Below are 19,611 nucleotides of genomic sequence, written 5' to 3'. Positions count from 1 at the left end.
TTTCTTCCCCCTCCGTGAGAAATCATCCACGTTCTAACAACAAGAGTGACACATTCGCTAACACTGGCGGGGGCTGACTCCACGCTAAGTGTACCATGACATGATTTATCTTATTTTCCTCTGATTCCCATGGAATAAAGCTGTCACCATCCCTTACAACAGGCAGAATAATGCCCACCCCATCCCCCCACCGGTGGCCACGTCCCAATCCCTGGACCTGTGAATGGGTGAGTGGCAAGGGGGCATCAAGGAGGCAGACGGAATTACAGTTGCCAATCAGCTGAATTACCCTAGATTACCCAGGTTGGTCCGATAGAATGACAACAGTCCTTCTAAGTAAAAGAGGGAGGCGGGAGACTCAGTGTCCGATTTGAAGATGCTACATACAGTGCTGGCTTTGAAGATGGAATGGGGTTTCTAGAAGCTGGAAAAGGCAAGAAAACGGATTCTCCCCCAGAGGCTGCAGGAGGACCTCAGCCCTGCTGATGCTTGGATCTCGGCCCTGTGAGACCCATTTTGGACTTCTGACCTCCAGGACTGTAGGATAATAAATTCGTGTAGTTTTAAGCCACTAAGTTTGTGGTTACAGCTGCCATGCATCCCCATTTTACAGAGGAGGAAACTGAGGCTCCCCAAGGCTAAGGAGGTTGCACGTGATCAGTAAGGTGAGATTCGACAGCACCGTGCTTCCCCTTGATAAAAGTCAAATCTCAGAGGGCTCAGTGGACACCGTCTGCTTGCTAGTTGGAAGAGGAGGAAGACTCTCCGAGGTTACGCACCTAGGAGTTGAGCCCAGGTCTGCAGGTCTCCCAGCGCCTTCCACGGCACGGCACTGCCTGGCTTGGTGTGGGCTCCTGAAGGGCAGCTGGTGGAGGTTTAGGGAAAGGGATGAAAAGGTCTGATCAGGCCAGGTGCGGTTGCTCATGCCTGTAATCCTAGCACTTTGGGAGGCTGAGGCAGGAGGATCTCTTGAGCCCAGGAGTTTATGGTTGCTGTGAGCTATGATGACACCCCTGCACTCTAGCCCGGGCGACAGAAAAAGACGCTGTCTCAAAAACAAAACAAAACAAACAAAAAGCCCAGAAAAGATCTGATCAAAAGCAGGACACAAGTGGGTTGGGGGAGCCAGCATCGCCTCCTTTGGACGGTGCTAGTTAACTGTTCTTCCTGCGGGTGTGGACACTGGACCTCGGATCTCTGGTGTCGTGGCCCTCTGAGCCCAGGGGTAGAAGGGCAGAGACCTAGCCGGTGGCTGAACTGTGGGCAACTTCAGCAGCAGCCAAAGATACGGGGAGCCAGGCCTCACACCCATCCCCAAGGGGTGCCTTGTCCAGGAGAACCTGTCCCCTCAGCATCTGCCGTAGCCACCCTCAGGTGGCCACAGGACAGGAACAAATACTCCCAGGAGAGGGGGGACAACTCAGCTCAGCTCTAGGACCCAAATCCTCTGACCTGGCTTCCTCTGTGTGGGGTAAGCGCCCCCACCTCTGAGCAGAAGCATCTCCAACCTACTCCAGTCCCGGTGTTTCTCCCACGACTGATGGGCATCTCTGGTTAACCACGGACACGTGGTCAAACTCGCTGGCATCTACAAATCCCATCCCCGACGTTCGAAGCGTGCACATAAAAAGGTCCAAGGCCTTTCGAGTTACAATGACCTCTAGGCTCACCCCTTAGATGGCTGCTATCAAACAAAGGGAAAACAAACACAGTCGTGTTGGTAAGGCTGTGGAGAAATCAGGACACCGGTGCATTGCTGGTGGGGTTGTAACATGGTGCAGCTGCTATGGAAAACAGTACCGTGATTCTGCAAAAAAACTGAATATAAAATTACCATAAGGAGATACCTTAAAGAGATACAAGTAGAATTACCATTCGATCCAGCAATCCCATTACTGGGCATCTACCCAAAAGAACAAAAGACACTCTATGAAAAAGACACCTGCACCCGAATGTTTATAGCAGCACAATTCACAATTGCAAAGATGTGGAAACAACCCAAGTGTCCATCAATACATGAGTGGATTAATAAAATGTGGTACATGTATACCATGGAGTACTACTCGGCTTTAAGAAACAATGGTGATATAGCACCTCTTGTATTCTCCTGAATAGAGCTGGAACGCATTCTACTAAGTATCCCAAGAATGGAAAAACAAGCACCACATGTACTCACCATCAAATTGGTATTAACTGATCCACACATAAGTGCACATATGAGAATAACATCTATTGGATGTCGGGGAGGGGGGAGGAGGGGACGGGTATTTGCATACACAAAGAGTGCAATGCGCACCATCAGGGGGAATAGACACGCTTGAAGCTCGGACTTGGGGGGGAGGGGGGCAAGGGCAACATACATAACCTAAACATCTGTATCCCCATAATATGCTGAAATAAAAATGAAATTAAATTAAATTACCATATGATCCAGTAATTCTACTTCCGGGTATAGACACAAAAGAACTGAAAGCAGGGACTTGGACAGATGTGTACACCCACGATCACAGCAGCATTATTCGAACAACAAAAAGGTGGTAACGATCCAAGTGTCCCAGGGAGGGACGCATGGATACGTTGCGACATTATTCAGCCTTGAAAAGGAAGTTCTGACGCACGCCGCGACAGGGATGAGCCCTGAGGACATTATGCTAAGGGAATAAACCTGTTACAAAAAAGTCAAATACTGTATGATCCCGCTTATTTGGGGTACCTGGAGCGGTCAGATTCATGGAGACAGAAAGTAGAATGGTGGTTGCCAGGGGCTGGAGGGAGGGAGTTAGTGTTTAACACATTGACCGCCACACTAGAAAAACAAATTTTTTTTCTTGGGGCCACGGTGTTTTATTACGAAAATAGAATAAAAACTTTGAAAACAAAACAATCCTTTCTAATTCGGTGAAAAATTCGTTATTTTGTATTGTTTTCTGTGCATGAGTTATATGCAACTTGAAAAACAGCTCTTGTGGCTCCCAAGGTGAAGAGACGCATGAGTTACATATGCTTCACGAGGCCCCTGGGCGCAAAACTAGCGTTGAGTTAAATACAACTCACATGGCAGTTAAGGTGTTAATGGGCACAGAGTTTCACTTTTGCAAGATGAAAACGTTCTGGAGGTTGGTTGCACAACAATGTGAATGCACTTAACACCACTGAACTAGACGCTTAAAAATGGTTAAGATGGTAAATATTGTTAGGTATATTTTACCATGATGAAAACAAAAATAAAAAATATTTGTAGGCTCTATCTGTGTTTCCTATACACTATTTTTTTTCCTCTTTTGAGACAGGGTCTCGCTCTGTTGCCTGGGTTGCAGTGGCGTCATCATATTAATAGCTCACTGCAACTCCAACTCTTAGGCTCAAGTGATCCTCCTGCCTCAGCCTCCCAAGTAGCTGGGAACACAGGCACCTGCCACCACTGCACTCGGCTAATTAGTTTATGTTTTGTAGAGATGGGGTGTCGCTCTTGCCCAGGCTGGTCTTGAACTCCTGGGTTCAAGCGACCCCTCCCTCAATGGCCTCCAAAAGTGCCAGGATTACAGGCGTGAGCCACTGCACCCGGCCCCTACACACTATTCTGCTACACATTTCTCTTCCAAATCTGTGTGTCCCATATATTGTACAAAACGGGGGAAACGGGCTGGGGACCACAAAGGAGGGGCTCCCAAACCACCGGAGAGGTGGTCAGAGAAGGCTGCCCAGGGGAATTGCCATTTGAGTTGGGTTTTGAGGGATGAGTAGGAGTCAGCCAGGCAAAGGCCAAGGGAGAAGAGTTTCCCCAGGAGAAACGGTGTGTGCTCACTTGGAGGTGACCTGATGGTGTAGACTAGTGGGTGCGTGGTGATAACAGACTCAGCGGGTGGGAGGTGGGTGGCCAGGACTGGCTCATGCCAAGCCTTACGGGGTTGAGTGAGGACTTTGTCCCCAGGGCACTTAGAATGGGGAAGTCACATTTGGGGAAGTTCCTTTCAGCTGCTCAACAGTGTGGCTCAGGGGGAGGGTTTGTCCACACCTGTTGGGTCACGCAAGCCATAGGGAGGCAGCCTTTCTGTGGCCTGCGTGGGTGACCTTTGTTCTCTACCCCATTCCAGCCACAGTGACTCTGAAAGGTGGACCCTGGGCGCTTCTGGATTTAACAGTCACTGTCCGTGTTTGAAACCAGGCTGAAAAATGGAAGCAATCTACCTGTAGCCTTCAGGATACAAAATCAAGTCAATGGCAGTGTTCTTTTTTCAAAAAATAGTTTATTCTGCACATTTTGTAGTAGGCTCTCTGCCCACCCACTGTTCTAGGACAGCAGCTCTTGATAGACTCCTCTTTCCCTCCAAAACCAAGAGGGCCTTGCCCGACAGAAAACCCTTCGGTTCCCAAACAGCATCGACTCTCCACTGCTCCCCAACAAGCCTCAGGATGGGACCACGGACAATTCATCTTTCTCCCGCCCTCGCTGCCCCCAAACCCACTTTACTTGCCAGGGCTGTCACTGGATGATGACCGGACTTTTTTTTTTTTTAAAAAACCTGGACATCCTCAAGCATCCCAGCTTGCAGAGGCTTCCCTGGGCCACCTTGTGGGCTTCCGCGTTGGCCAGGCATAGCGTTCAGCGTCCTCAGACAGACCGCTCACCATGGCAGCAGGTTGGGGCCAAGTCCCCTCGTCCCTAACTCCAGCCCAGGTGGGAGGGACCAGAGGACCACAGGCCCTGAGGCTGTGCAGGCTTCAGAGCCAGGTGCCGGGGGTCACATGGCAGAGTCCTCCCCGAGGAAATCGGCGTGGTCATCACAGTATGGTCCTTGGTCACCAACAGCTGGGGCCCACCATGGACATCAAGCCAACAGTCAAGGAAGCAACAGCAACTCAAGGGGGTGGCAGTGACGATCACAGCGGTGACACTTGTGCGCAAGTTGGGCCAGGAGTCCAGTTGAGGGCTTCCCCTCCCCCTCTGTACTTGGGCAGGGGGTGCAAGCCCAGGGTGGGTGGCCAATCCTGCAGTGGGGTGGGGGCGGTCCTTGGTCTCCTTAGAGGGAAGAGGCAGGCAGAGGACCGTGGGCCGCATAAAAGACTCCCCCAAACGCCCAGGAACCTGCAACCAGGCATTCCATTCATTCTGCATTCCTTCTCTGGACAAGCGAGTCTCTGCTAATGAGCGTGCTCAGCACGGCCTGCCAGTGGGACATTCCTAGTGATTCATGCACCAGGGCCCTCTGGGGAACAAAATACCATTTTATTCTCTTACTAAAAAATCATTCGTGCCCTTTCCTGGGCGACTAGACAGTATCCAAAGAAGCATCATTACAAAAATAGATTTTCTCTCTAGTCTTGTCTATGTATATTTTCCTGTGGCCCATTTATTCGGCTGAAATATGTAAGATGCTTACATCAAGTGCTGGTCTCGGAGTAAAAAAATAAAAGATTCTGTCACCTGATATCAAGAATACCTGGATCCTGGGCACCAAAAAGCAAAAGGAAATGGATGTTTTTGGTTCAATTTGATTCGGTGATGCAGCAAAAATGTTGTCTTCAGAGACAGAACAGCACAAACTCGCCCGCTACGCAGAGGAGGCTATTTCTGCTTGGAAGGGGCACCCCTGGGCCTTTTACTGAGACAGGAGTCAGCTGGGGCCCAGCAGCCCTGCAGAAACGACCAGCACTTTTTTTTTTTTAATAAGCAGGCCCCCGGCGAGGGTGTGTGGCCAGAGAGTCACCGTGGTTTCTCGTGCCCGTGGTCCTGGGTACGGCTAGGTGGCCAGGGTCACAGGGTCAGGTGGACGCTGGGCTCTCCAGGTTAGACAGGAGGTGAGCAACCTGGGCCCGCTCGGCTGGGCTGATGTGCTGGCTCAGATACATCACGCAGTCCATGGCCACCTCAGGGTTTTCCTGGACCAGGCTGCGGGGCAGGGGAGAGAAGGGCTGGGGTCACTCCTGCCATTTTATTCAGTGGCCCCTAGGGTGGCAGAGTCCTGTACGGGGCCACATCCCAGAACCCAGAGCTCCCTGTTCCCTTCCTGCTGTGGTCACCATGGGGTGATGGTCCCAGGGAGCAGAAGGGACTAGCGATTAGGACTAGGACTGGGGGTCAGAATGCCTTGAGGTACCACTGTCCCTGCTGGTCGCCAGCCGTGTGATGTGACCTGAGACAAGGCACTTCCCCGGGACCTCAGCTTCATCCCCCAAATGGGGTGCCCTGTGTTCTGCTACCTGCTTCACAGGGGACCCCGTGGGGAGGGGAGGCTGACCCTGCCAGGGAGGCCGGCAGCCTGAGCCCGCGGTCAGAACGCAGTTTCTGTACCAGCCCCACTGTGCCCTGGACAGTCCGTGCCCAGCCCAGCAGGATGATGGGTGGCAAGTGGCTCACACCTCCTCAGAGCATCCGGGGCTCTGCGTCTCGCCCTGCCACTGTGCTGGGAGACTGGGCACAAGGGGGTGCGGTCTCTTTGCCGGGGGGGCCAGCCCGACCCCAGGCTTTGGACCTCAGCGCATGAGGCCAGGCCTAAGGCCCTGGGACTCCACGGCAAGGTCCCAGGGGCTGCTCTGGAGTCGGGCAGCTGGAGGCGAATGCTGGCTCTGGACCCGCCAGTAAGCCCAGGGCCAGGCAGGGGTGGTGGCCACTCACTCTTGGATGGTCTTAAGGACGAAGTCGTGCTTCAGGCACTTGATGTTCTCGCGGATGGTGGAGTGCAGGCCGTCCTCCGCCTGCCAGTGCTGCTCCAGCCACTGCACGACCACCTGGTTATTGTCCCACAGGTAGGCCTGGGGAGGGCGGACGCTGCCTCAGAGAGGGACCCTGCTGCTGGGCAGGCTGCCCTCCGTCCCAGGCACCCCCGTGCCCAGTGGCCCCTCATCCAGCCTCCGCCCAGGCCCACCTTGACGGCGCCCTCCGACTCCACGAACCAGCGGCGCAACATGGACTGGATGTGCACGTGGCTCAGCGGGCCGCTGGCCTGCAGGATCTCCTGCCGGACCTGGTCCTCCAGGAGGAGGCGGCGCAGGCGCCAGTACAGGAAGGTGCGCGCGGTCTTCCACTCCAGGATGTCCTGCGGACGGGCCCAGACCTGAGCCCCCCGCAAAGGCAGGAGGAACGGCCCTGGCTCTGACCACACCCTTGCTAGTGGCCGTCTGGGGCCAGGCCCAGCACTGAGCCCAGCCTCTGCGCCCATTTCACAGGCAAGGAAGCTGAGGCTTGGGGAGGCGACAGCACCTGCTCAGGAAGGGGCAGAGCCAGGACTTCACCAGGACACTAGATTGGCTATCAGTGAAGAAATGTCCCCCATCCAAACCCGGCACCCACCTGCACCTCTAAGGACACAAAACACAGGCTCATGCAGGGGCTTAAGCCGGCTGGGAGGGACAACATTCTGACAAGAGAAGCTGACAAGCACGGGACGCGGGCGACTGTGGGATGCCCTTGGGGGCAGGGTGTCGGGGCAGAGCTTGCGACAGTCAGGGGCTGGGCGCACACTGGCAGGACCACTGGCTTCCAAACCCAGCCCAGGTCCAAACTGACTGAGGGGTCGTAAACACGCAGAGATCAGATCAGTGGTCCCCAAACTTCGCTGCCTATTGGAATCTCTTGGGAATTAAAAGAAAAAAAGCCCTACTGCTCGGCTCCCACCCCAGGTACTTGGATTTGCTCCGTCTGGAACGCTGCCTTGGATGTAGGTTCTTATAAAGCTCCTCGGGCGATTGTAACGTGCGGCGTCTGACCCATGCCCAAGCCCCGGGCCCTCATCTCCTCCGTGTGTTGGAGATCAGGTGGCCCTGCGGCCGGCCACGGGCAACTCACAGAGATGACCCCCTTCTCCAGCATCCTGCCGGGCGTGTCGTGGAGGTCGGCGAACTGCACCGCCACCTGGTGGTAGACGGGGAGCAGCAGGTCCTCGCGCGCCTTCAGCCGGCCCTCCAGCTCCTTGCGCTCCTTCTCCGACAGCTCGGAGGCCCCTGCAGGTAAGCCGGTGGCCACGTGAGGTGGGCCGGGGTATTCTTTTTACGAGAGGGCACAGACCTTGCCCCATGAGAGGTTCAAGCTTTGACGCCGATGTTGCCCAAGTGCAATCTCAGAAATGCATTTGCTAGTGCAAGACAGCACTCAACATGCAACCCTCAATGTCCCCTTCTGTCAGACCCACTGTGCTGGTGGGATACTATCGACTACCATTTTCACACATATTGTAAAATATGATAAGGGAATACTGGACGCAATCTGTGCGAACTCGACAACATAGACGAAATACACAAATCCCTTGAAATATATAAACTACCAAAGCTCACTCAAGAGGAAACAGATAACACAAATAGCCCTGCATAGAATAAAGAAGTTGAATTTGTAGTTAGAAACCTGTCAATGATTTAAAGAGATAATGCCAACTCTACGCAAACTCAGAGAAGAGGAGGGAACACTTTCCAGCTTATTCTATGAGATCAGCATTACCCAGATACCAAACCAGACAGAGAAATCATACACACGCGTTGTAATAAATCTTGTGAATAGCACAGTTATGAAGACACTGCCATCTCATACGGACATTTAAAGAGAATTACATCTGTAGATTACAACTGAAACAAAGCTATCATTCAAGCAAAATTGGTAAAATACTTTATATCTGATTAGGAATTCCAAAGGCACATTTTGCCACCAAAATTCTGATGTTCATCATTGGCCCCAAATACTTGAATTGTTTTATTTTGTGAGTGCTGAGAAATAAATTCACTATGGCGTTATATATATTTTTTAACGTGAAAGGGGTTGATTTAGAAATGTGAATATCTAAAATATCTCACAATTATTGCAGCACTGTTTTGTGTTTATTTTATTTTTAACATACTGGAAACCTCCAGCAGGCCATGCATGGTGGCTCATGCCTGTAGTCCTAGCATTCTGGGAGGCTGAGGCAGGAGGATTGCTTGAGCTCAGGAGTTTGAGACCAGCCTAAGCAAGAGTGAGACCTCACCTCTACTAAAAAATAGAGAAATTAGCTGGATGTTGTGGTGTGTGCCAGTGGTCCCAGCTACTGGGGAGGCCGAGGCAAGAGGATCGCTTGAGCCCAGGAGTTTGAGGCTGCAGTGAGCTATGATGATGCCACTGTACTCTACCTGGGGCTGACAGAGTGAGACTCTGTCTTAAAAAACAAAACAAAACAAAACAAAACCTCCAGCAATAGAGCCAGCTGGGCCTCTCACCACCTCTGAGGGGTGATGCCTTTGGGACCCTCTTACCTAGCTGTTCCACGAGCTTCTTGTAAGCCGGATCGAGCCTTCTCATGGACTTTATCAGATCTTTTTTTCGAAACTTAATCTCCACTGTTCCCTCTGGCTCCAGAACACCCCCCCTGAAAAAAGAAGAAGTAGGGATGGGGGTGTATGAGGTGTCGCCCAGCAAGGGACAGCCTGTGGCTTGGAGGAAGTGGAAAGCAAAAGAGCCAGGGGACCTGGGTGTCAGTTCTCAGCTCTTTCACCGACACACTGCGAGCCCCTGGGCAAGTCACCTCCCCTCTCTGGGCCTCTGTATCTATATCCACAGACACAGAGACTGAGCCAACTTTTTAAAATAATACTTTCCGAAGTCTGGAGGGCCGTTTCAGGTCCAAGAGTCTAAGACTTTCTCCACGACAGCATAACCTCCCTGCTCTTCAGCCATTGTCCTTTCTGACTTTCCTGATTTCTGCTCTGGAGCTGGGGTACTGTTTCTGATCTCTTTAAAACTCACAAAGGCACAATGAGAGCCCAGCGTGGTCCTGTACCAGCTGCCTTCCTATCTCTCCCCACCCTCTTTTGCTTTTGACAGCTTGGAAGCCCTAAAGAATATGATAGGTAGCTTTGAGCTTCCTGGTGGCCAGAGTGAAAAGTTAATGATGACACCATTCAACTACTGCTCAGTATTCTGTCTTGCTGGAGGACTGACCTCATCAGTCCCCCATGAGGATCTAGGCACCCTGAAGACAGGGTAGGCTTGGTTTGTTTGCCACCATATCACGACAACTAGCATAATGCACAGCACGTAGGGCACATGGTAGGCACTCAATAAATACTCATTGAATTAATGCATGAATTAGGGAGTGTACATAGGAATGGTGTGCCTATATTTTGGGTAGAACTACTCTTGAGGCCTTTACATCTTGCACAGCATATAGTTTTCACTTGGAAGCCATCGATCATGGTGTTGCAAGCATTATGGTCATCATCCCTTCTGTAAGAGTTCCTGGGATAAATTCCTCCTAAAGAAATGCCAAGGCCGGGTGCAGTGGCTCACGCCTGTAATCCAAGTACTCTGGGAGGTTGAGGCAGGAGGATTGTGTGAAGTCAGGAGTTCAAGACCAGCCTGAGCAAGAGTGAGACTGTCTTTACTCAAAATAGAAAAATTAGCTGGGCATGGTGGTGCACACCTGTAGTCCTAGCTACTCGGGAGGCTGAGGCGGGAAAATGGCTTGAGCCCAGGAGTTTGAGGTTGCAGTGAGCTGTGATGGTGCCACTGCACTCTAGCCAGGGAGACGGAACAAAATTCTGTCTCCAAAAAAAAAAAAAAAAAGAAATGCCAAGAAGGTTTTTCTCCCATGAAGAACTGATTTCTTCTCATGTAGGTATTAGGTCAGTTATTTGTTTAGCCAGTATTTCCTGACTATCTAAAGGAGTCAGGTGCTGTGCTAAGCCCTGAGTCATAAAACTGAACAAAATAGCCTCTGCAGAAACTCATAGCTTTGGGAGAAACTCAGAGTCTAATGAGAGACAAACAGCTCATCATATTTCCCTTTTCATCCTGGCTGCCAGGAAACTCACGTGCTTTTGGTCTTTCCTTTTTATTTTTTGATTGCAAACTTCCGTGGGAAGGAGGTGAGTATAACCTTTGAAAGCAGAGACAACATTCCTCCACCACCTTGGGGCTCCAGCTCCTTACTCTCTTGGGAAAATCCAATCGCACATAGACTTAGTTCCAGATTGATAAAACTGGAGGTTCTCCTTCCTTCGGAAACTCAGAATAACCTTTATGATCTCTAGCCAATGGCCCAAAGGTGATGGGGCCTCAAGACTGGGAGGACAAGACAAGGGTAAGCCAGGTTGAGGACGACACACCCACCTGCTCTCTTTGTCCGCATACATTTCTATGTACAGGGGGTTGATGGTGGCGTCTATGACCACCCAGGAGCCTCCCCGGAGCTCTGCGTAGGGCGGGACGTAGATCAGGACGGGCTGTTTGTACTTCCTGAGGCCGTCCACGATGTAGGCTCCAAACTTCAGCACCTGATCGTACATGTCTGAAGAGCAAAGCAGCCGCCTGGTCAGGTGACTTTGGGCCCCCCACTCACCCACGTGCGAAGCCACCACCCTGACCGTCCTGGGGTCCCGGAGGGAGCGTGTTCAGCTGGGAGGCTTGCAGAGCCCTGGGCCAGGGGTCAGGAACACAGATTGCTCCCCAAGTGGCTGTGTGACATCGCACAGGTCACTCACCCAGCACGGCCCTGGGTGTCCTCGTCTGTCAGGGGAGGCACGGGGAGTAACCAGTCTCAGATCCTCGCCCGTGACTGCCCCCAACCTGCCCCGCTGTTTCCAGCACACCGAACCTCCCCGACAACAACAGGGACCCTCCCCTGCCGGGGGCGGCATGGCCCTTTCTTCCAACAGCACACACCCCCGAGCGCCCAGGCACCCCGCGTGACGCCAAGAACGCAATAACGACGTCAACATGACACACCACGTGCCAGGGGTTCGCTTCTGCGGCCCCCCCCTTGGCTTCTCGCAGCAGTCCTGTTATCACCCCCCATTCGCAAAGGAGGGAAACTGAGGCTCAGCGAGGGCACCCAGCTAGCGAGGACTCGCGGCCACCTCCCCTCCCCCTCTGTCCTCAACACCCCACCGACAGCCACTGTCTCTCGAAGGCGCTCAGCGGCACAAAAAGCTCACGCACAACTGTAAGGTCGCGCGAGGCTCAGCACAGCCTTCTGCGGCAGGCAGGGCAGACGCGCATCCCCCTCCTCACCTTGCTAAGTGGGGAGGGGGCTGCCCTGCCCACCCTGCGCCTCACAGTGTGACCTCTGCAAAGTCCCTTTGCCTCCGTCTGTAAGACGGGACGATGGGACCTGAACCGCCTCCCGCGCTCAGGGCTGTCGAGACGTGCCGACCCCCCACAGCCGCGGCACGGGGGGCTTACCTTTCATGCCCCCGGAGAACCCCCTCCAGTTGGCGAAGATGAGGAGGGGCAGCTTCTCCCTGCCGAAGTCCTCGATGGCCTGGGCCGTCTTGTAGGCGGAGTCTGGGAACCACACCTGGCCCGCCTGCTGGATGACCTGGGACACAGAGCCGCCTGCATCAGGCGCCTGCCTCCGCGCAACGGCGGCCCCAGGGCACAGGGGCGGCTGCCAGAGCCTCGCCCTGGACGGCGGGCAAGCCATCCACGCTGGCGCCGAACCAGAGCCCGGGCTGAGAAGGAGGGCCCAGGGCACGGTGGCTCAGGACCCTGCTAGACCCTCCCACTGCAGCCCAGCGGGGTCCCACGGTCCCCATGTCAGGCTCAGGTGCTGAGCTAGCCGACGTCACACTGTTCAGTAGCGAAGGCGTCCTGAGCTCTGTGACTCCTGAGCTCTTCCCAGTGTGTGCTGTGGCCTAGCGTAGCAACGGCAGCGGGGGCGAGATCGGGGGGAAGCCTGGGACCTGTACCATCCCCTGGAGAAGAAGGAAGACGGTGCCTGGCATTCACCGTGCATCCCACAGAGAAAGCGCCAGAGAAACAGGCACCAGCCCCCCAGGGCCAAGGACCGCCGAGTCCCCTGCTTCTCCACCTCTGAGCCGGCAAGGCCAGCGTGGGACCACCACGCCCAGCACCCACTGTCACCGGCAGAGCCAGCTGAACCAGCAGCCGCAGCTCCCCGGCCCCTCACCTTGACCTCGGAATCCAGGTTGGCGGGGTCCGCGGGGACCACCAGCTCCACGGAACGCGTCTCTACGGCGATCACTCCGACGGGGATCCCACCCAGCCTGAAAGGCAAGCACAGCTGAGCCAGGCCCCGGGCGGCACCCCAGGCGGATCTCGGAGGCATCTGGGTCCGCCCAGCCCCAGCCGTGGGCATTTCTGGGTGCAGGCATGAGGCAGGCAGGGGAGGATGCTATTTTTAATCAGGCGGATTGTTTTATTAAAAGGCAAAGGAAATGCCCCAAAGCGCGAAGAGCCTCCCAAGTGGGCAGGCCTATGGGTGACCTTGTTGGGGCAAGAACCACCACAGGAAGGTTGGGACAGTGCAGGGCCTGGGGCAGCAAGGTCCGCTAGAACCTTCTGTGACGAAGGCCCTGTTCTCTATCTGCGCTGTCCAGTACGGTAGCCACAAGCTGCACATGGTTGCTAAGCATGTGAGATGTGGCGAGTGCCACTGAGGAGCAGAATAGGTCATCCTGTTTCACTTTAATTCACTTTAATTTATTTCTTTATTTATTTATGAGACAGGGTCTCACACTGTCACCCAGGATGGAGTGCAGGGGCATGATCATAGCTCACTGCAGGCTTGAACTCCTGGGCTCAAGTGATCCTCCCACCTCAGCCTCCCAAGTAGCTGGGACTACAGGCTCCAGCCACCATGCCCAGTTGATTATTTTTGATTTTTTGCAGAGATGGGGTCTTGCTATGTTGTCCAGGCTAGTCTCAAACTCCTGGCCTCAAGCAATTTTCTCACCCTGGCCTCCCAAAGTGCTGGGATTACAGGCGTGATCCAATGCTCCTGGCCTTCACTTAAATTTAAACTTTAATCATCACATGTGGCCAGCAGCCACCACATGTCACAGCGCGGGTCTAGACATCAAGCCACACTTGGAAAGGGCTGAGGGATGTGACCCTGACCAAGACTCAGCTCAGAGGACGCTATGACCTCAGCAGCCTGCTACTGGCCAGCCCTGAGCCGTGTGCAACGCTGTTCTCATTTACTTGCGCAACGACCCTATGAGGCAGGTGGGGGTGGGGGGGTCTTCAATCAAGGGAGGGCTCTCACGTGGAAGGAGGAGTCAATTTAATCTCAGGTTTTTATAAAAATTGTTTTTAAAATAAACACCTATGGAGAAGCAACTCAGTGCCAATGCTATGTGTAGTATTTTAACATGTACTGCCCAGCAGATAAATATTAATTAATAATAGCAGCAACAACCACTTATGGAGCACTTATGAGATTTTAAGTGCTTGACATGTGTTATGACGTCTAATCATCACAATAATCCTATGGGGTAGACTTGATATCCCTATTTTACAGATGAGTATGTAGAGGCCCAAAGAGGGTGAGTGATGGAGGCCGGGGCTTGACCTCACATCCAGCACCAGAGCCTGGAGTTGTAGTTACAACATCATACCAGGAATCTGAGTGGTAAATTATGAGGATGCGACTTTGGGCTCAATATAAGGAAGAACTTTCTGGCAGCTGGAGCTGTCCAAGGACATGAAGGCTGCACCACTAAAGAGTGAGCTGCTCAACTCTGAAAGCATCCAAGAAGCTAAGCCTCCCACCAACAACTGTGTACGAAAGGGCTTCTGCCCGTGGCCCTCCTGAAATGGAATTCCCAGCATTTAGTGTCTGTGCCGTTTTCTGGGGAGGGCACCCAGGGCCACCTTCTGACTCCCAAGGGAGTCCGTGGCCCCCATGGCTAGGGGAGTGACCAGAGGGCAGGGTCCCAGTTCCCAGAAGGAGGTTGCCTGAGATGCTTTCTAAGGCCACAGACAGACAATCCAGATTTAATGAGGTCTAATATCCAGAAAACCGTTCCCCCAAATTGAGTTTTTTGTTAGAAAATCCTGGAGCCAGGGAGAAAATGTCCCTCGTGGCCCGCCCCTCCTGCCACCCCCAGGCCTAATGCCTGGGGGGTCCCAGTGCCTGGCGGGGCCAGGTGTGTGCAGCCTGCTCCCATCCTCAGGGTTACCTCGCTCGTCCTGTCACCACGGTCTGGGCCCAGGGTGCCATGATTTCCTTGAAGCTGCCCTGGTCGAAGAATCCACTCTGCCAGGTTCCCTTCAGAGCTGCGGGCAGAAAAGCAGGAGCCCAGGCCGCGGGGCCAGGTGAATGAGGCCCCCAGGGAGCGCCTGGCTGGGCAGACTGTTCTATAACCTAAGGACGGCCCGCCTTTAACCTCACGGCCCAAATGCCGCGTCCCCCCGCAAGACCACACAGATCCCAACCCCTTGCCAAACAAAAACAAAAAACGCTGAAATAAACAGGGCTGCAAAAAAATATGCCAAATCAGGAATTCAGTCCATAAAGAACGTCCAACTACCACCAACTTCCCCTCAATACCAAATACCCTGAGATCCTAATCGCAGGCTCTGACTTCTCTCCCCAGGAGGCAAAGAGAGCCGATGGATGTCTCCCGGAAGGTGGGATTTCAGGGAGAGGCCACCTGCTCAGAAAAATTCATCCACAACGTACTGGCGGTTGTTGGCTGCAGCTTAATAATCAGTAACTGGGGAGAAAGTCTTCAATTTCCCAGAGAGAGAGAGAAATGATATGACGATGTTCACTGTAGCCATTGCTGGGGAGGAAACGGTGACTTTGATCCCCACTGCAGTGTCAGTTTTGACAAGGAGAGGGGAGTCAGACAGGGGAGGGGTCTCAAGGTGCCGGCGTGGCAGGCTGGGTGCCCGGGAATGCGACAGCCCGGCTTCTGTGTCTGCCTGATTGCGGGGAGACGATGTCAGGGAGAAGCTGAACATTTTTTAATTGAGATAAGGAGCCCCCCGAGAGAGCCAAAGACAGCCACAGGACTCCGTTTGCTGGCTGGAGTCTGGCATGCTCCTGAGGGTCGCCTCTCCCGCATCGCACGGCTGGAGGACCAGCCGGTGTCTAAACGGAGCGGCACGTGAAATTCTACACCTCGGATATGGTGACGGGGAGCTCAGCTTTCCCGTTCTGTTCTGGTTGCTCAGAATGAAATAATATACTTCCAAGAGATAAACCTTCCCCTCTCAGAGAAAGTGAGAGAGGAATGTGTGTGTGTAAAGGGGTGTGTATGCATGTGTACATGTGTGTTCACACGCGTGTGTGCGTGTGTGTAGAAGAGGCCAAATTGCCCATTCTGCATAAACTCACAGAGAGTTCCTTTGTGAAGGTTTAGCCAAAGAGAGAGAGAAAGAGAGAGAGACACCCTGATGTTACCACGGGACACTGTGGGGAGGGAGGTCACGATCACCCCTGCACCTTGCTTCCACCTATTAGCCCCAGAAACCAGAGGCTGTTTCTACCCCTTCTTGCTCAATGGTTTGAGAAAAGCATTGAGTAAAATTTTCATTCCCCTACTTCCCGTGCATTTGATCTCGGGGTACTTCTCTGGGATATGGGAATAAATATCAATGCTTCTACTTGAGTGCTCCTTTATCCCAGGCCCAGGAAAGAAACCCAAGACACAGGACCCAGGCAAAACACTTTAGGACTTACTTGGGTGAGGCCTTCCTGCAAGCATCCACCGGGGGTCATAGGGTGCTCTGGATGGGAGGAATTCAATTTCTCTGTCAATGGGGTCAGTGGGTGTGATGACAGGGACTGGGCTGTGATTATCCTAAAAAAGAAAGCCAAGTTTCCAACTCAGTCTCTGGTGCTTGTCAATAACACCCCTGCTCTGCTATTTGTGCTTTTCTCCTTTGACTATGATTGTGCCTAGTTAAGTAGCAATATCCCCTCCCTAGTGCTCTGAAGCCATTGTTGTGATTGGAAAATGCCAGACAAGGATTAGCCATCCCATGGATTCTTTTGAAATCTAGTTTATGAGCTCCTGCATGTGCTTCAGGGTTCAGATGGATTCAGGGATGTCGGGAAGTGAAAGAAAGGCAGGAAACGGTTGCTATCGCTACATAAGGCTAGATGAGAGGAAAAACATGGTCAAAGAAAGAAAGAAAAAGATAGACCAGCTGCAGATAGCGGTGACGGTTGGCATGCCGATGGCGAAAGGGGTACTCGAGAATAAGAACTAACATCTGTGAAAATATTTGAAACTTGGGGATTTTGGTAGAAGGTCTGGAATGAGCTGAACTCTGGAAACCAACCTTTCATAGATAATTACGATGAAGAATAATGACCTCACTCATCTATACAGAATGTCACAGTTAACTGAGTCCACTATTATCTCATTCTTAACACGACTGTTCAGTAGATCTCCTACGAACCAGGCAGGACAAACATCATCACCATCTGACGACTGAAGAAGCAGTTCCCCAAACATCTGCCTAGTCGACGTGGAGTTAAGCCTCACCTGAACTAACTAATTGTCACCATCATGAGGAGCAGTTGGGGAGGGCCTACCAAGTTCTGAGCTCTAAATACTGTACTTCATCACCATGATAACACCATGGGATAGGTGCTGTGATCATGCCCATTTCACAGATGAGGAAACTGAGGCTCAGAAAGATCAGGAGGCTGAGCCAGGGTCAGACAGCTACTGAGGGGGAAGCCAGGAACAAATCCAGCTTGAATGTAAATCTTGAGGGTTCTCTATTGTCCAAGGTTGCCTCTTTTGTCAAGGGGCAATGCTACCCCTTTTCAAAGGACCCATAGATAGCCTCCTTACAAGAGCATTAGTGCAAGCAAAATGGCAAAGAACAGCTAGTACAGGACTAGGCATCAGAGAGGGAGGAAGGAAAGAAAAATCCACCCCAGCCACATTTGCAGTTCTTCCTGCTCCCCACTCTCCCACACCACACAGGAGGTGACAGGGACACTTGATAACAGAGTCTCCCAGGCTCCAGGCTGCGGGGAGGATACTGTACCTTTGGCATATAGGACAGCCACTCCAGGATAGTATAAACCCCTTCAAAGTCATCCGGCACAGTGATGTGGGACACGCCATTATAATGCATGATCTGCACGCCACCCAGCTGGTTGTTGGACGTGTAGACCTCTCTTCCCAGGACCTGCTTGGACACAACACGGTTAGCCAAGTCCTGCACGACCCAGGGCTCTCCTACCTGTTCAGAAATCATCTCGCTCAGTGGCTCTCAAACCTGGCTGCACTTTAGAATCATCTGAGAGTTTTCAAAAATCCTGATGCCCACACTGCACCCAGGCCAATGACTTCAGAATCTTTGGGGCTAGGACCCAGGCATTAATGTTTTGTTTTTTTAAGTTTCCAGATAATTCCAATACATAGCCCAATTTGCAAACCAGTGATGCAGCTGACTACTTTGGCCATCTCAAAAGCAAAACTCAGCCGGGCACGGTGGCTCACACCTGTAACCCTAGCACTCTGGGAGGCCAATGTGGGAGGATCACTTGAGGCTAGGAGTTCGAGACCAGCCTGGGCAATGTGAGACCCTGTCTCTATAAAAAAAATTTTAAAATTAGCTGGGCATGGTGGTGCAAGCCTGTAGTCCCAGCTACTGAAGAGGCTGAGGCAGGAGGATCGCTTGAGCTCAGGAGTTTGAGGTTGCAGCAAGCTATGATGACGCCACTGCACTTCAGCCTGGGTGACAAAGTGAGTCCCTGGCTCAAAAAAAACATTTCTTTTTTAAATGTCAGTAACACAGGGAGTTAGTGCCATGAGAATAGGCTAAAACTTTTTTTTGGCTCATAAGGGGCCCAGAAAATTACAAATTGGAACAATAGCTCTCATATCTATAGGAACGAAACTTGTTTCATACTGAGAAAAACGCTCCCATCGGAGGGCAATGGGAATGTTAAAATGATCCCAGCCCCCACAAATCCCGGGAGGCCCCTTCTCTGTCACCTTGTTGAGCGCGCCCGCTCCCGTGAGGATGATGTGGGAATTCTCCACCTGGATGACCCGCTGGCCCAGCCTCACCAAGTAGGCACCGATCCCAATCGCTCGGCAGGTCACCTGCAGGGAGACGAGCCCGTCTGAATGCCTGAGAGTGGCGTGGCGCCCCATTCCCCACGGCAGGGGCGAGCCTGGGGGCCCGCCGGGCACGAACGGCCAACGGCAACCTGACAGGAAGGCAAACAGCAGAGGCAAAAGCCTATTCTTCAGGCCCCTCATTTGAGCTTGGCTTCCCATCTGGCGAGAACACGGTTCAGAAAGAGGATCGTTGTCAAGATGAACGGTAGACTCTACTGAATGTTCACGATGTTAAGAGGCTTGTGTGTCGCTCTCCTGAGCTTGGCCATTCGTGAGCCATCACAGCCTCTTGCAAAACCACGAGGACGTCTATGAGTGCGTGTACAAACTAGTGAAATCCGAATAAAGTCTGTACTGAGTTAACAGTATTGCACCAACATCAATTTCCCGGTTTTGCTAATGTACGATGGTTACAGAAGATGCTGCCACAGGGGAAGGTGGGTGAAGGGTACATGGGGAGTCTGTGCACTGTCTTATAACTTCTGGTGAGTCCTAACTATTTCAAAATAAAAAGATACACACACACACACATACACACATATATATACATATAAATAATATCTAGAGAACAAGAATAAGGAAGACACTTACGGCCAGCATCATCTACCTTAGAGGCTGAAGATCTAACTTTTCATGTAAAAGTAAGGCCTTGAATGACAGTTTATCGTTAAAGAGTACTATTACCATTAGGTCATTAAATATGAAATGTTTGATTTCGAATCAAAAGTACAGCTTATTATACCTCAAACAAGAAGCGGTACAAATAAAGTATGTGGCTAAACTATCAACACAGTTTAACAGTAGCTTGCT

General features: G+C 52.3%; 1 protein-coding gene across 1 annotated transcript in view; it reads right to left on the bottom strand.

Moving 5' to 3' along the window:
- Positions 1-4,256: 4,256 nt before the first annotated feature.
- Positions 4,257-19,611, bottom strand: part of ACACB (acetyl-CoA carboxylase beta) — a 98,764-nt gene continuing 83,409 nt past the window's right edge. Inside the window, 12 exon segments of the mRNA XM_012650160.1 lie at positions 4,257-5,890; positions 6,617-6,753; positions 6,867-7,037; positions 7,787-7,941; positions 9,217-9,329; positions 11,072-11,249; positions 12,143-12,278; positions 12,870-12,966; positions 14,884-14,980; positions 16,392-16,512; positions 17,717-17,860; positions 18,673-19,020. Of these exon segments, the coding sequence (XP_012505614.1) occupies positions 5,764-5,890; positions 6,617-6,753; positions 6,867-7,037; positions 7,787-7,941; positions 9,217-9,329; positions 11,072-11,249; positions 12,143-12,278; positions 12,870-12,966; positions 14,884-14,980; positions 16,392-16,512; positions 17,717-17,860; positions 18,673-19,020 (1,824 nt within the window). The 3' untranslated portion in view covers positions 4,257-5,763.

The sequence above is a fragment of the Propithecus coquereli genome, unplaced genomic scaffold, assembly GCF_000956105.1.
Source record: "Propithecus coquereli isolate 6110/MARCELLA unplaced genomic scaffold, Pcoq_1.0 Scaffold314, whole genome shotgun sequence".
NCBI classification, from domain to species: Eukaryota; Metazoa; Chordata; class Mammalia; order Primates; family Indriidae; genus Propithecus; species Propithecus coquereli.
This window is presented reverse-complemented; position numbering and strand designations above follow the sequence as displayed.